Source organism: Pleurodeles waltl, chromosome 7 (genome assembly GCF_031143425.1).
Source record: "Pleurodeles waltl isolate 20211129_DDA chromosome 7, aPleWal1.hap1.20221129, whole genome shotgun sequence".
In the NCBI taxonomy this organism is placed as follows: Eukaryota; Metazoa; Chordata; class Amphibia; order Caudata; family Salamandridae; genus Pleurodeles; species Pleurodeles waltl.
In genome coordinates, this window is record NC_090446.1 from 1,193,629,513 (window position 1) to 1,193,647,015 (window position 17,503).

Sequence of the window (17,503 nt, forward strand, 5' to 3'; positions counted from 1 at the left end):
CTCCTTGAGGAAATAGCCATCCTGGAAAGGGCTCACGTAAAGGTGAACATGACTGGGCAGATTGGATGAGGGGCAGCAGATGAGATCCTCCTGACTATAGCAGCTATTAAAGCTGAAATCAAGCCTTGTCAGGAGGGCTGCAGAGAAATACCAAGCATAGAGGGCAGAGAATTATGAATACAGTTATAGCGTACGGAATCACTTAGCCCTGAGAGGTAGGCATAAAGAAACACAGGGTGGATTTACAGCTATCATGGATAGACAATACCAAATAGTCAACAACCCAGAAGGTGTCACTGGAGTTTTCTCAGAGTTTTATAGCATTTTGTATCAGGTGGAACTAGACCGCTCAGTGGATATTATCAAGCAGTATCTGGACCAAGTAACCATCAATGCTCTTGGGGAAGATGATAGAATTGATCTTGATTCAGTATTTATGGTAGATAAGTTAGGAGAAGTAGTGAACTCTCTGTCCCTTGGGAAGGCAGATGGGCTGGATAAACTTCCATTAGTGTTTTATCATAATTGTTAACGACCTTGTCAGTCGATATGCTTAGAACTTTTTGGGATGTGCAGAGGGGGAATTTAGCCCCAGAATCATGGTGAAATACTATTTTTTTTAAAAAAGGGAAGCACCCCGAATCCTAGCTCATACAGGCCCAAATCGTTAACAAATCGCGGAATTCAAATTTGCTCAAAAATGTTAGTGGCCTAAAGGAGCAGGGTTATTGGCAGATTGGTCCCTTCTTGGCTCCCAGGGCGAGGTAAAACAAATCATATTAGATGGGCTGTACCTTTGTTTGACATAGCTGAAACCAGGAGGAAGACCCCTATGCAAATGATCCCGCTTGACAGAGAAAAGGCTTTTGATTGGGTTACATGGTTATACTTATGGGGAGCTATTAGAGAGGATAGTTCTGGGTCCTGGCTATTTGGCAGGTATACAAATTTTGTAAAAAAACCTGACAGCCAAAATACATTTGATGGGCTTGAAATCTGACAGTATGAAGATGACAAGGGGAACGCATCAGAGTTGCTCATGTTCGCCTCAATTGTTTGTGCTGTATATTAATCCCTTTTTGGTCAAACTAATTTATGGTTCAGTAATAAAGTATGTTGTGGTAAACAGACTTAGGACTAAAGTGCTAGCATGATGTGGCCATCGTAACTTAAGATCCTAATAGATCTATCAGGAAAATCACGGTGGAAGCAGCTAGCTTTGGGCAGATATCAAGATATATCCTCAATAAAGGAAAGACTCAAATCATAAGTAATCAAGATACTCCCATAAGTGATAACTGAAAGACTGATAGAGTGACCTGTTAGGGATTAGTCATGACTTCTACGAATATAATATTATTCCATTAAATTATGATTCTTTGCTGCCCAAAAATTAAGAAGGATTTAGTACATATCAATATTCTCCAGCTGACGATGATAGGACGTGACGGGAGCAGCTGTGCTGTATCCTGTTTTAAGTACTATCTCTGAGCTATCATACTGCACTTTATGGAACTGGTGGTAACAGGCTCTAGGGACTGTATCATGAACCAGGGACTTTGGGCCAGATGTATCATACAACCGATTTGCGATTCTCAAATAGAGATTTTAAAAAAATCGCTATTTCAGAAATGCAAAAAGGTATGTATGATTTTTGCGATTCGGTAATAGCGACTTCTTAAAAATCGCAAATACTATTACCGAATCGCAAATAGAGAATCTGTCCCCATTCGCACCTATGGGCCTGTTAACCCATATCTGCAAATTTTTTGCATTTCCAAAATTGCGATTTCTTAACCAGAAATTGAAATTTTGGAAATGCAAAACCTCTGGGTGTTGGGGTCCTAAGGCCCCCTCTGCTGCACCCCCAATATTTTTTTTTGGGACATGTATGGTGCACACATGCCAAAAGGGCATGTGTGCTTTACATGTACACTTTAAAAATGCATTTTAAGTGCATTTTTAAATTTTGCACATGGTTACCACCAGGTTCAACCTGGTGGTAAATAGCGATTCCTAAATGCCCAAATCGCATTTAGGAATAGCTTCATACATGTGCTAAGAAATCGCAAATAAGGAATCCTTATTTGCGATTTCTTAATTAGAGAGTCGCAATTTGCGTCTCTCTAAACAGGGTCACAATTTTAAGGAATCGCTATTTTTGCGATTCCTTAAAATTGCGTTCAGAATGTCTTTCATACATTCTGAACTGGCTTTTTGCATTCGCAAAAGGGCATTCGCACTGTTTCCAAATGCAAAAAACCTTGATACATCTGGCCTTTGGCACGTATTTATGAATTAACCTTGGGAAAGGATGTTACAGGATTTTGTTTTTTAAAGAATTCTAGAGCAGTTAATAAATAAAAAAAGTCTAATTCAAAATGGTCAAAGCTGCATATAAATTCTTGGTAGCTTAAAAGTGCAAACTCTGTATTGCCTGATATAGTGTTTATACTCCACTCTTGGGATGTCCTTTGTTCTCATCAGTCTTCCATGATGAATAATGCACAGGGTAGAAGAAGGGAGGCATATGGAAATAAGGGATGCCCTTTCTGAGGTCCGATATTGACCTCTGTGGTTCTGCAGTGGCAGTGAAGTGAAAATATGGATTGCTGCAGGAATGCTCTTTCAAGTACCTACAAATAAAATACTTTATCCAAACAGTTAAGTATGGAATGATATATTTGGATAACATAGCAGTAGCTGAGTCTCTGAGTGCTCAAGGCAGAACTAAAATGAAAACTGTTTGTAAGTTGCTTATGAAACACAATTCAGATGAGCTAGATATATAACAAGGGAAATAGGGTAGAAGGTTGGATCTGGCCCCTGATGATATATGCTTTCAGCAATCTTTAACCATTGTACAGGAGATAATATTGAGTGACCGGTTGAAAAGTCAACATTATAAGATATTGTATAACTTGTAATATACTCTTCAGAAAATGTGTAGATGGGATAAAAGAGTGAACTTGAATTGTCTGTGTTGCAGGGATGGCAATGAGGATATTGTGCATAAGTTTTTCTCCTGTTTGAAATTAGGAGTGCTTTGGAATATAATATGTGAATTCCTGAGCAGGATTTCAAATGACCAGGTTAATTTTACACCTCAACAGGTGCAATTAGGGGTACATCCTCATTGTATGTAGGAAAGACGCAAAGTGTTTCCTATTTTAGTTGCTGCTGCTGTCGCACAAATATGTATTGCGGCAGCATGGCTGTACCCAGAACCCCCCCCTTCTTTCAGCAGTGGATTGTTACATTTCTGGCAACATTCCATCTAGAAAAGAGGTTATATCTCTGTAACAGTTGGGGGGCTAGAGGTGCAGTTGTCTGGTCAACAGTGACTAGGTGGCTGGATACTCTATAATGTCTTCCGAGGTGGGCGGGAGCTCTGGATAAGGAGAATCAACCTCAGTATCTGAAGTCTGATTGTAAACACATGTTCATTGTAATCCTTTATAGCAAGGAATTTACGTTTTGTCAATGGGTTATCGCCCTGTTGTGAAATAAGGATATTCTGATTTATTGTAAAATGTAGTAGATATAATACTGACTTGATGCTTATGTATGTGTATTGCTTTTCCCTTTGTTTCTTCAATAAAAAAACAAGACAATTAAAAAAATTGTAAGGATGGGCAAAATTGGGATGGATGGGTTTGGATTATGGAACAGAGCTACGGAGGAACCAGGAGCCGGCTACAGTCAGTGGCATTTCCTGTTCAAAATGGTCGCTCACATGAATTGTGTGGTAAGCAGCATTTTTAGTACACAATGCGTCCTTGCTTCATTTTTTGTGTGTAGGACATGTTTCGAGTAATTACAGGTAATGTTGAGTAATTAGGGGGAAATTTTGTATAATAACATGGACGCAATTATGTGAAATGTGCACAGGCCTAATAATATTGTAATGTTTAGATGCCACAAAAAAGTCATTGTGTTGCAGTACAAGCTTCCTCTGAGTTCTAAGAGTTGCTGTGGACGGCTTTCAGACAAGTCCCACCTTCACAGTGTGCACAAACAGGTTGGCAATAAAGCCTTTTATCTTGATTTGTCTGGTTGGAAGGCTTCTTAATAAACTGCAGACACCGGGATAGTCCATCAGCACTGCTTCATTGTTTACTGAAGCCATCGTCCTTGCATCAAACAATTTCTTATCCTGATTACACCTTATTAGCATCAGTGAATATGGCTTTTCACAAATGTGATTAACTGTGGTAAGTTGAAAAGCATTTTAACTTACTCTTTGCATTTACGTATAATTGCCCCTTACTGGGGTGTGAGGGATTGCTAAATGCCTGTCCAGCAATTATAGGTTTGCACCGAAATTCAGGGTGCAGCAAAAAAGGTAAAGGAAAATTAGAAACCATTAAATGCCTAATAGAATGTGCGGAATGAGACTTTGGCCAGCCACTCCCTCTATGGGCCTCATTACGAGGCTGGAGAGACAACTGTCAGCCAGCCAGGCCTTTGGCGGGGAGATCGCTGCGGAGCTGACGGTCTTTCCCCCAGGCTGATTACAAGGTTTCCAGTGGACTGACTGGCGGCAACCTCGGAAATCAGAGGTTTCCGCCGATCAGCCCAGTGGAAACCGTGCAGCAGCATTGGCCTCAGCTCCTCATGGAGCCCAGGCCAATGCCGGTGCACAGAGGGTGTTGTGCACAGAGGGTGCCCCCAGCACCCTCGGAGTACTCACTCTCTGCCACAGCACACAGTGCGCATTCCGAGGGTGCTGGACACGGGGGCCCCTGCACTGTCTACAACACGGCCCTGGGCAGTGCAAGGGCCCCCTGTGGCCCCCAACATTGGGTTTCAAGGCAGAAACTGGACTCGTGATCAGCACGGCGGCACTGTAGTCAGTGCTGCCATGGCTGATCACAACTCTGAGCACTGCCATACTGCCAGGAACCATGTTCCCGGCGATGGCGGTGGTCCTCTGGTGGTCTGACTGCCAGAGTCGTAATGTGGCGGTCAGACTACCTGGTGTGCGGCAGCCAGGTGTGGGGGTCCGACCGCCACCGCAAGGCTGGCGGTTTCAAGACCACCAGCCTCATAATGAGGCCCTATATCACCTCTCTGTGGGTGGACAAAGAAGACAACAGATTCTGTTCTGATTCATGTCCCTGCATTAACAGTAGAATGAATGAAAACAACAGATGTTACTATTGAGGTAATTCCCAACAATCATCATTACTCTGATTCTCCGGCCTTCATCCCACTACTTACATGATGAGGCATCTTCTTTCTGGCAGATACTGTTTCGTCCCTGAAATCACCCCCTCCTTCCTGTCTGTCAGTCTTCTCTTGCCACAATCTAGGCAGTCAAACAGACAAAAAGCTCCCGAAATTAATACTGTATGTAATTAGTAAACTGAAGAAGAGGAAATCAGACTACAGTTAAGTAATCCAAATATTACCTCCCCACTGCACTTCTTACAGTAGTAGGATATCATCCAGCAGAATTACAACTGACCTGTTCAAGATATCTGAGAGAATTCCAGGTGGAGAGCCACAATACTAGTTTAAGATAGATTAAACATACACAGGGGATACATCTTACTCTGGGAGAAGCTGAGGCAATACCTTAGTGCAGGGCTTAATTTGTAAATAAAGAGGTGCCGGTGCTCAAAGCCCTTCTCTTAAACACGAGGCTGCTGTAATTAAATCTGCCAGCACTGAATACTGAGGCAGCGTAATCCTGAAGCCATCTCGGGCCTCTTCAATCCATTTACGGCCACCGCTGCCCCTTCAGCTCATCCTGTAACCTTCTACTTTCTCCCTTTATGACGCTTTTTCGTTTTTCCTTCTTCCGTCTTTCCCATATGTGTCTTTTGCTCGCAGCAAATGCTTGAGGCATAAGAATAAGCCCCGGCCCTCACAAATAAGTGCCGGTGCTCAGCACCGGAAACAACAAGCACAAATTAAGCACTGCCTTAGTGTCAAAGTGCAAGGTTCTCTTACCACCTTTCAATCTGGGGTGATCTAGAACGGTAGATGGAATACAAAGAGCAGAAGATAGAAACCCAAGCCATGTCTTTGCTTCAGCCAGCCGCGGCATCCCTTAGAGACTGCTAAATTATCTTACGAATAAGAGTGTTTCCGCAGTAATAGTAGGACAGAGCCACCCTCTAATCAGTTCACAATGTCACACATAATTAATGCACCTAGTAAATTCCGCCTCTTGGAGCATTATGAGAGGGTGGATATATACTCAGTTCTAACAATGTCACTTATTGTTGCACAAAAACGTGAAGACTGCGTTTGAAATAGAAATCATCATTTATTTTCAAATCAGTTTCATCTTAAAATATTTAGACATTATTTACAAATAACTGTGTAGATTAATTTACAGGCCGTTCTTCAACAAAACATATTTTAAACAAAAAAATGCATGAAATGATATGTGACTATGTGCCCCCTAGTCCGGCAAAGGGAGCAGGTGCACAGGGCCAGTGGCCCAGGGAGGCGGCGGCAATGCACAAGTAGGCACTTGTTATCCTGTAACCATCAGCTGATACATGTGGGGAGTTTTGGTTGTGCACACGCATAATCTTAATAATAGGGGCCACATAGTAATCCACATGAGGATTAAATGTATGGTCTGAGCTCCAGGTTAGGCTCCACTTTGCACGAGAGAGAGCAAAGTAGGAAATCAGGACGTCACCAACATGTTACTGGCTGCCAGCCCCACACCTTCAGCACCACAGCACCGATGTGGATAGCCGATCGGTGTGTTCAACTCCCAGCTCAGCCACTGACACTGCGCTATCTTGAGGATGTGGCATCATCCCACCGGTGGGCCTCTGGAAGCTGACATGAAAGTAAAAGGTGCCAATAGAGCATGGACATCCTTGACCCTGCTTCTGAAATACACAAATATTCCAAATACCTGACACAATAAGCAAACCTAGGTTGGCACGTGAAACCAAGGCAATGCAGGTACTATATCGAATCAGACCCCTACTGGAGGGGTCTACAAGAATATGTATATGGGAATGTTGCCTTTTGGGTGACTCAAGAAGGCACCGTGGCATTGACGTAGACTAGTGAGGACGTCTCTGACCGTGGACTGAGAGGCTGGAGTTTGAGCCCCGGCTTCTATCCTGTGGTCTACTGGCTCGCTCGCTGAACTTGGAACCTGTAAAAGTGGGTGCAGTGCAGGCTTTGGCACTTCACAAAACATTGAGGCCCATATTTATACTTTGTTAGCGCCGCATTTGCGCCGCTTTTTGACGCAAAAACGGCGCAAACTTACAAAATACATTGGTATTTTGTAAGTTTGCGCTGCCTTCGCGTCAAAAAATGATGCAAATGTGGCGCAAAAATAGTACAAATATGGGCCTGATTGTGGGGAAAATGTGTCATCATCTCCCAGTGCCTGAAAGAGGTATATTGCCATTGGTCTATGTTGCACCTCGTTACAGTGCACGGGTTTCTGAAAGCAATCATTCATTTACAAATACATACACCTTTCATGCTACAGCGGAGGCACCATGGAGACAGGGTAAATACCTCGGGGAAGTAGCAAAAAGCCCGCGCCCTTGCATGGGTGATGGCTATGCTAGGTTAAGCATGGGTCACATACTGGATGTAACATCGCTACCCAAGTTCAAAGAAAAGCAACATGGAGAACCGCCAGCTCACGGCTAAATTCCATCTTTGAGGCAAAGTTCATGAACACGAAAAGCACCCCAGCGTGACACGAAGGCCCCACCAGCCGTGTCGAACCGTCAATTCAAAGTTCCCGTTCAACTGATTTAAAAAAAAAAAAAGAAATATATATATATATATATATATAGCAGTCTGCTTGTGTTCCAAGTCTTACCATACCTGTTTCCCTGGACATCCTAGAGAGTGATAAAGGAACAAGTAAACACTCAGAAATGTATTAAATGCGTTTTGGGGAAAAAAAGTTTCTTGTGCAGGAAACAGCATGTCTAAAAATGTACAGAAATGTGCAGTTAGCAGCAACAGCTAGTTATGTGGGAAGTTCCTAAAGATGAATTATCTGTCAGGAAACAACGATATGGCACGTGCCTCTGAGGGGTCTCTTGACAGGCCTGCGTCTGACCCACCCAACCGTTCAGACACTGAACCCTGAAACATCTTCAGCTCCAACCCTCCTGCCTTTTCTACCCTGAAAAACCTTCAGCTCCAACCTTCCTGGCCTTTCTACCCTTAAAAATCTTCAGCTCCAACCCTCCTGGCCTTTCTACCCTTAAAAATCTTCAGCTCCAACCCTCCTGGCTTTTCTACCCTGAAAAACCTTTCAGCTCCAACCCTCTGGGCTTTTCTACCCTGAAAAACCTTTCAGCTCCAACCCTCCTGGCTTTTCTACCCTGAAAAACCTTCAGCTCCAACCCTCCTGGCCTTTAGAAGACTACATACCTGTAACACGTCCATCCACCAGGGGCTTCAGAAATCGTTGCATACACCCTGGTGACATTCCGATTTGTAGTTTTTCTAATTGTGATTGGGTTAAAAAACTATTCCAGAGCCCTTTGTCGTAAAAAGTCCATTTACCCCCTTCCTTTCCTAAACACATGTGCAATCTTCCTGAGATTTTACCTTGATTATTATTGAGGTTGGCATACACATTCTAGTGTATTACCTTGTATTTCCTTTGTCATGGCAAGCTTAGATTGTCACCACTCTCAGCTGGTAGGAACCCTAGGATATTGGTAGAAGCACCCCCCCTTCCTTTTTAAGTCCCTAAAGGGGCTACAGCAAAGGGTGAACCAGAATTTTATGTTGCACATGATTATAGATGATTTCGTTTAGTTTAGTTGTGTTCAGACATTTTCTCGAAAACATCTTTGATACCCAATTGGCTGGCTTAAATAAGTCTGAGGTTGGATGTCAAATGACTAAGACCCTGTCTAGTGACTCCAACTCTTCCTTCCCATATTGCAACAGATCACCCAGTGAGCCCAATGACGGTCAATAACAATTAGGACTTGAGCCAATGTCTTTTACTCTCCGGCCATCACAAGTCACTGCTGTTCCACCTGCTACCTCTAGAAGATGGTATTTAACCAGGGATGAAACCTCACCAGAGTCTTCTTAATATTTTAAAATAAATTAACTGATCACCTCCAGGAACAGTGCGTTATTTTCGAGAACAGCTCACTTCTACAAAACACATCTGAAGATTCCACCCAATATGGAGAAGAGGGTAAACCATTTAAATGCACCAAAATGTAGTTAGTGTATATTAAATCTGCATTTCAAGCTGTTGCTTTTTGTTTTCTTATCTCCTACTGAATGGATTACTTGAGTTAGTCCCACTCAGCAGAAACTTGCAATAGACGTCTATAAGAAGGCAAGTCAGATACAAACTGTTAATAAATAGGATACAATATAGATTAATTTTCTTGACAACTTCAACCAACCGGTTCTGAAAATAAGGTCATATTTTATGTTGCATTAAATCTAATCAGTGTGTCATAGTAGCTTTAGTAAACAAACACACAAGGCACATCATCAATATCAGATCTCCTGAATCCCGCTAGTGGCAAACGGATTCTATAGCATTGCTAAAACCTATAGTGAGTTTTGCATTAGCGGCAAATATGGCCCAGATCTGGGGTATAGACGGTATTTATCACACATGATAAATAACAATCCCACGGGGTACCTTATTTATCAAGTGCTATAATTATCAGCTATTACGAGTTGTTGGGGAATAACGTGGATTTTGGTGCTTAACACACCAAAACTACATGATATGGTAACCACCATATGGTTTTCCCCCATTCAATTTTGGCAGGTTTGACCTGCTAAAATGTAGCAAAGGTTTAGTTATTTAACACATCTGATAATTATCGAATGGGTTAAATACAAAACTGGCTTTTCCAACCTGTGTGTAAACCGGGGTTTACGCACGGGTCGCAATTAACTACCCAGCTCATAATCAGGCTTTTTGTGCTTAAGGTGAAAACACAGTGCAATTTATACAATGTCCACAGTGCAAAACAAACACAGTACTTCAACAAATAAAATAATTTTCACAAATCTGGTGCAGTACCAGTGTGATATGGGTATACTCATGACCCTTTGTACCAACGTGGTGCAAATTATGTACACATTTTATCAGGAGACAATAAACAATTAGATAGATGTCAGGACAATTTTCCTAGTTCAGCACTTTGACACCGATCCCAACATTTTTTCAGGAGGCCACTGTTTTGTACATAGGATAATCCTCCTCTATTCTTTGCTAACATCTCTAAAGAAAGTATACAGAACAAAATACATTTGTTTTTCCTTGAAAGCATCTCGGCATTGACACAACATAACGTTTCAGCACCAATCAGAAATCAGCGACTAAGTTTCACTGGCAGTGCAAAATTGTTTTGCGTTTGATTTGGTGACCAACTTGTCACACATAAAGCTGTGAAAAGAAAGAGCAACACACTATAGCACTTTTAAAGCACCAGACCATGAAACACTCCTATTTGGCCGCAGCTGGAAATGTTTAAAACATCTGCCTTCTTGGTGTTGAAGGGCTGCATTCGCTGGGTGGACCCATATTTCTGAGGCATATTTATTGCACGAAAGAGGGAGGTACACAAGACCCATAATCACAAATCTGTGTCCAAGATTCAATTGTGTCTCCCTGTCCAAAGCTGGGTAGGTCACAACTATTGACTGTGCTTCAGTTTTCCAGCGTATCATTAGGGCATGGCATCACTTTCCATGGTCTCTTCTTCCAATTAGAAACTGCTGTTGCACGTTGATGCTGAGCTGGACAATCCACCCACAAACTGGATGCCAGCTGTTGTTCCAAAATGTTTGTGGATTCATATCTCACTTTCACCAAAAAGTGCTTTGGTATCATAAATAAAATATTATTGTTGGTGATAAAGGTCTTCCAAACTGAGTCTAGAATTGATTCCAAATCTTCGAGCTCATGGTCCAACAGGGTCCTTGTTTTCCCACGGAACGCCTTCTATGGCAGTGCCCCACTGAAGGTAGCAATGGGCAAACAAAGCAGTGAGCCATATTCAGAGTGGTCTTGTCCAAAATCAAATTGAATGGGTCTCCTTATCTTGCTGGTTTCGCTGCTTTCAGGCTTGTAGCAAGGAGAGACTTCACACCTTTTGGAGGCAATAAACACAATTATTAAGTATCAGTATTTAATCAATCTTTAATTTTGGTTTATGATGAATATCAAAAGGTGGAAGTGGCCATGTGATGAAATGAGTAAGATCATTTTGTTTTTCTATATAATTACACTGTACTGTTTTTCTTTTCATTCATTTCACATATTTAAAGACCTTTGTAGGCATTTGTCTTACAACACCACCACATATGGCAATAGGAAGGTGCCAGATTACAACAAGTCTAGTTGTGAAGGAAAGGAACCACCCAAATACCAAAATACAATTTTACTGGGGCTCCAAACATCTTGCTTTTGGAGCTGGCTAAAAAATCATTTTTCAATTTATTTTTGTTTGCTAACTTGGGACATTGTGCTATACTAACATATTTGATCTCTGATGTGTTGTTTTCGTAACCAGGTTGTGATCTGCACTCCCTTTTAGTTTACTATGATTTTGTATATATTTTATTTATTGTTCTGAAACCCGAAATAATCTACCACATGCAAAAGTGCTCGAATTAGCTCCAGATCGTATTCAGATGGAGAATGCATATCCACATATATCCTGCTGCAGCCAAGTTAGCGTGGTGGCACCACACACATAGCATTATTGACGTTTTTTACTAGAAAAAGAAACATATACACAACAACTGTTGAGGTTTTATAACTGAAGGCTACCAATAATGGATAATTGCATCTCAGAGCATAAAGGGACCTGCTACAAACAGGTATCTCAATGTATGCTATCTCTAGGGACAATGAAGACATTGAGACTAGATTAATTCACATAAACTTCCAGTCATAGGCAAGTGGGATTTTATTTAATCACATATTCTTTTATTAAAAAAGAAAGAAAAGATCAATTGTTTGTGCCAGGCACTCTCCACCAACCCTACTGACATTGTTTTCGTATCAGCTTTGCTAATGCACAAGGAAGTTGCTCTATTCAGATATATAAACCCCACATGAATTTCCTCGTATAAAAAACATTTTAGAAACGGCTTTAAGTAGGCCCAAGGGAAGTGAAACTCCTTTCCGCCATTGCAAATTAGTAGCTGATTGTCTGGGCATTCTGTGATGTGTGAGCTACTGCCGGATAATGGAAGTCATGTGCTTTGTGGTTATTTCTACTGAGTATCCTCCCTGCAGCAAGTAGCTTCGCCACTGATGAGAAGCGAGGGTTGTGGTGGTAGCTAATGTGAGACGACTCCTAATTTCATTATCAGTAAAACTAAGGCCCATATTTATACTTTTGATGCAGAACTGCGCTAACACAGTTCAGCGTCAAAAAGTTTACCGCTGGCTAGCTCCATACCAAGACGCCGGGCAGGCGTCATATTTATGTTATGACGCTATCTGGCGGTAAGGTCCGGCTAGCATCATAAAAAAGACCGCTACCTGGGTGCAGGAAGCGTAGGTGCAGCAAGGGGTTTAGCGTTGGAGGATGATGCTAGGAGGGGCAGAGGCAAAAAAATGCCTCTGCCCAGGCTAGCATCATTTTTTGATGTTTAAACCGCACGGACATGACTCCTGTCTCAGTAAAGACAGGAGACATGCCTCCCAGCCCAATGGCCATGCCCAAGGGACTTGTGTCCCCTGGGCATGGCCACTGGGCACAGTGCCATGTAGGGGGGCCCAAGTTAGGCCCCCCTATGGCACTTTGACAGAAAATTAAAAACACTTACCTGGATTTACCTGGGATGGGTCCTCCCATCCTTTGGTGTCCTCCAGGTGTAGGTGCGGGTGGGTGGGGGTGTCCCTGGGGGCAGGGAAGGGCACCTGTGGGCTGTTTTCATGGTATCTGACTATAGAAAAAGGCCCAGAGGTCCCCTAACCCCTGCCCATACCCAGGCGTAAAATAATGGCGCTAAGCAGGCTTAGCGCCATTATTTAAGGCCCTCCTCCTCCTGTGCGTGATTTTTACACAGGAGGATGAATAAGGCCCTGGGGCCTTAGAGTCATTTTTGCCCGGGAACGCCTACCTTGCACCTCATTGACGCAAGGTAGTTTTCCGCAGGCAAAAAATGAGTTGAACTCCAATATTTTGCCGTTAGATATGTCTAGCACCAAAATATAAATATGGAGTTAAGTTTGTGCCGGATTTGCACAAAACAATTATGCTAATCTGGTGCAAACAGAGTATAAATATGCCCCCAAAGCACCTCGTATAGCATTGTTTTTGAAGTGGGACATGAACACCCCGGTATTTTGGACCAGATGTTTACACTGGCTAGTCCCCATAGAGTTAAGTTCTATGATTGGAGCCTTAACTTACTTGTGAAGAGAGTGTTTAAGGGGTGAGGAAAATTGAGTTTGTGTTGTTACTGGGTTGTCTTTAGTGGGGGGGTTCCCCTTTTTTTCCTAAATTCCCACTTTGCCCCCTTTGTCTGACATAAAAAAATGATAGAGCTTATTCATATTGACCCTTTTAATTGTTTTTCTTTGAAATAATACATGACAAAGACATACCTTAAGGAGATCGTTGCAATTACAAGATTCAATACAATGTATGGGAAACATTGTTGAACATTTGTTTAAATACTTATGTATTGTTTTTCAGAATTCTTATAATATTTTTCTAAATAAAGTTATGGATTGTTCACTGGTGTGGTGGATGCAACATTGTACTTAATATTATAGTGGCTGATTGCATAATTATCTAACTGCAAGGATGGAGCCATCAGAATGAAGAGGAATAAAAAGACTAGAATGCTATTTAGTTCAGGATTAGTCACATGAACAAAAAATGCAAATAGGATTCAATATATGTACTATTGAATTGTTCTACAAAAATGATTTTGGATAGTTTTTTTTCTTCTGAAGAGGGCCTGGTCTTCTCTGAAACATGTGAGAATTAGATTGTTTATATCAGCCATATACGGTCGAGGTTAAAGAGTTTACTGCTGAAAACGAGGGTCCTTTTTGGGCTATAGCTCCTTTGGTTTGGTATGAATATGCTATTATTATGTTTAATAACTTGAAACGTATCAAGCATGAGATTTGCCTATTTTTACCCTGCCGGGAGATTATTTGGAAGTTAACTGTGATGTATATTGGCTGTCATTTGGAGCGATAAGTATTTTGAGGTGCGTCTCAGTTGGAGTTTGAGCTTCAAGATCATTCTTGTCTCGATCCCCAAGACATGCTTTAAAACAGTGAACACCTGTCTTTAAGAGAAAATCAGGAGTTTTTCAGCGCATGCACATTTATACCATATTTAAAAAAGTTAAAAGTTAAATCAGTAACACAGTGTAACGCTGAAGAATTCAATCCACACTATAGCTGGGGTGGGATTGCATAAACTGTCTGGCCGGTGCTTACATGCCCAAACGCTCTACTTGGATCCATAATACATTGTAAGTATGGTATTTTGCTGCTCACTCTTTTATATTCCTTACAACCTCTAAGTTCCTTTAGTCAGTTTTACAAAGATTTCTTTTGGCAAAAGTTCAGGAGGTGCCTGGACCCCTTCTGAAATGATGTTACACAAGAGATTTCCTGAAGAACATATCCAGGATGCAGGTAAATATTTGATCAAGTGCAAGTCACTACAGTATAGTATTGGTGTAAATTAGAGATGATTTGAGTGCTACCTAATCCGTTCCGGAGCAAATATTTGTTGGGGCCCTTAATCCATATATTTGAAGGTGCATTCGTGCCATAATGAGGTAATTCTATACATTAGTCAACTATAATTCTAGTAAAACTGATCTTGGAATTTGCAATTTCGTTTTTCATCACATTCATTGTTGACAATATAAATTATATTTTACGTTACACTATGTGCACTTGAGTAACACATTACCACTATTATATGGCCCTGAAGAACTTTCGGTGTCCGGGCATCTTTTATGATTTTGCAATTCTTGTTGACAGGAGATGAAGTGGTGACTTGAAATTGCATGTGTATTGTTTTGGGGTGATTCATATTGAGTAGTGGCAGGTGAGGTTGTCTAGTGATGGATTATAATAAATAGTGGTGGGCTCTGGGTACGCATGGAGCATTAGGTGCATGGCTGTGTGTGCTGAAGGCCTTTCACTATATGGTTCACGCTGCTGGTCTTTTAATGAAAAAGATCACTTGCACCTAGAAGCACAAGGGTACATATTAGACCACCTGCAAGGTGCGCTAGGGCTCTCATTAGATAGTTCAATTCACTGTTTGAAAAAGGCATTGGGTACGCTGGCTTTCCCAAGCCATATTGGTGTACATCATGCCTTTTGGTGGTGCAGGGACTGAAATTGATTATGAAGGAGCCTTCCAGCTTACCTTTGTAAATTTCAGCTTGTCTGATGATCAGTAAAGACGGGGTGAGGAGATTACTCACTTATTTTGCCCACTATTACTATGCAAAATTCAAAGGCTAAATGTACCACAATTCAACTAGGTCACATTAGGTGCCAGCAGATGTGAAAGGCTTGAATGCTGTTGTGTGGTAGTACATATGACCACTTCAGAACAGCCACTGGGTAAATGTATTCATTTGGCAAGGGCTACTAAAAATCAACACAGCAAGTAACATTTGTACCGAAATTATCTAACTTCAGTGGGATGGACCATCATATTTTTGCGCTCGACCTGACAACCTCATCAATAATGTGAAGCAGCAGGTTTCTTCCCATGTGCTGCTCGACCTTCAAGGCACTGTAATAGCACAAGTTTGGAAGACAGCACTACTAGCCCTCATTTTCAAGACGTGCAACAATCATAATCCATCAGACTATCAGTTTTGGCCATATTGGGTCTTGTGAAAATATTTTCCAAGATTCACCTCCACAAGAATCTTACTTTAAAAGATATCAAGTACCTGCAGCCAGCCACCAAGACCAGACTACAGAAGAGAATGTCAAAGGCACACACTTGCCTTAACGCATAGCCACGCACTTCCTGTAGTGTGCTATTGTTGGATTTCTGTGGGTGTGCTGCATTTGTTGATTTCTGTAAGACTATAGATTGTAAAGTTTGAATCTTGCTCAGGGGAAAAAACTAGCTGACTTGTGTTTTGATGCCACGTTGGTGTGAATTCTGTGAACTTCAACTTCAAACTTGGGTCATCATTTCTACCTCTGCCTTCTTCCGATCCCTACATCCACCCAGGTTTAAGGAGGATGCATTTTTGTGGTTAGTCTTTTTAAGACATGCATGACTTTAGCAGCAGTCTCACATTCTGTAAATAGTTATCCTCGATCTATGAAGTCTGAAAAGGTGAGGAGTCATATTAACTGAGTGATTTGCTTCTGATCTTACTCCCGTAGGACTGCACAGAGCACTGGGTGTTATGATCGATATTACTTATTAAAAAAAACTAACTAAAGACCGATCTCATAAAGAGCTAACATATGGTGTTTGGTAACAAAAAATGTAAGCCACTGATTTGTGGAAAGGATTTATTGAACAATAGGGAATAAAAGCGTGGTCATTTGATTTGGAAATTATTTTACTCAAAAACCTGTTTAGTGCCAAAAAAGGCCTCCTTCTGTAAAGCACGACCCGCGCACTCCGATATTTCCCTTGACCCTATGGATCCGGTTTTATCGTACCCGGCCTATCCATTCAATACATGTTAGTGCCCTGATGAGCTACCCCGGGCCGTTCTAAAGCATGGGAAAGGTGGGCATTGTCCAGACCCCCATCTTCTGACGAGATCTTTTTTCTCTTTCTCTTTTCTGTTTCCTTCTCTAGCTCAACCTCCCCCGCTTTCTTACATCAATCTACCTTTGACTCTGTCTCTCTTTAGTTATCCATGCCTCTCCTCTCTTTTTATCTTTCATTTTTTAGCTCACCAGTCTCTCATTTCATCATACCTCTCCATTCCTTGCTCACCTCTGTCTGTATGCCTCGAATCCGTGGTGGCTTTTGAACATGTGTAAATATTTACATTATGTGAGATTGACATACGTTGATAATCTATTAGCATCTCATTTGTCTGCAAAAACAAAGACTCTGCTGTATAGGACCGGGAACAGCAAGGACAACGATTAAAACACTCCTCAGTCGAATTGCCTGACATCAGTATTGATGGATGTCGACTGCAAAACATCTCAGTGAGCTTGAGGGGCTGCAGAAAGCTAGAAGTGAATGCACCTAATGGTTGGAGCGGGCTATCAGAATGCAGCGGACAGTACCAATTCTCAGAAATACCATGAGAGCTTCTCATTCCCAATATGTGTTTTGTCAGCACAAACAGTCGGAACTGGACTTGTCCTGGTTGAAATGTCAATGCGGCAGAACAGGAGCTTTGTAGTTTCTCTCCATTTCATTACTTCCCATATATTTATCTAGATTATCGATGGATAGGCACCAACTTTTGGCAAAATCAGAAAATGCTTTCTCTGCCCCAGAGAAGAATATCACTGTTGTCTGATGGGCTTCATTGACAGAGGATGTGGCTTTAGGAACTT

General features: G+C 41.7%; 1 protein-coding gene across 1 annotated transcript in view; it reads right to left on the reverse strand.

Annotated features, from left to right (window-relative positions):
• Positions 1 to 6,271: 6,271 nt before the first annotated feature.
• Positions 6,272 to 17,503, reverse strand: part of PIK3R5 (phosphoinositide-3-kinase regulatory subunit 5) — a 276,234-nt gene continuing 265,002 nt past the window's right edge. Inside the window, exon 19 of the mRNA XM_069200312.1 lies at positions 6,272 to 11,096. Within this exon, the coding sequence (XP_069056413.1) occupies positions 10,949 to 11,096 (148 nt within the window). The 3' untranslated portion in view covers positions 6,272 to 10,948. The remainder of the gene's footprint in view (positions 11,097 to 17,503) is intronic.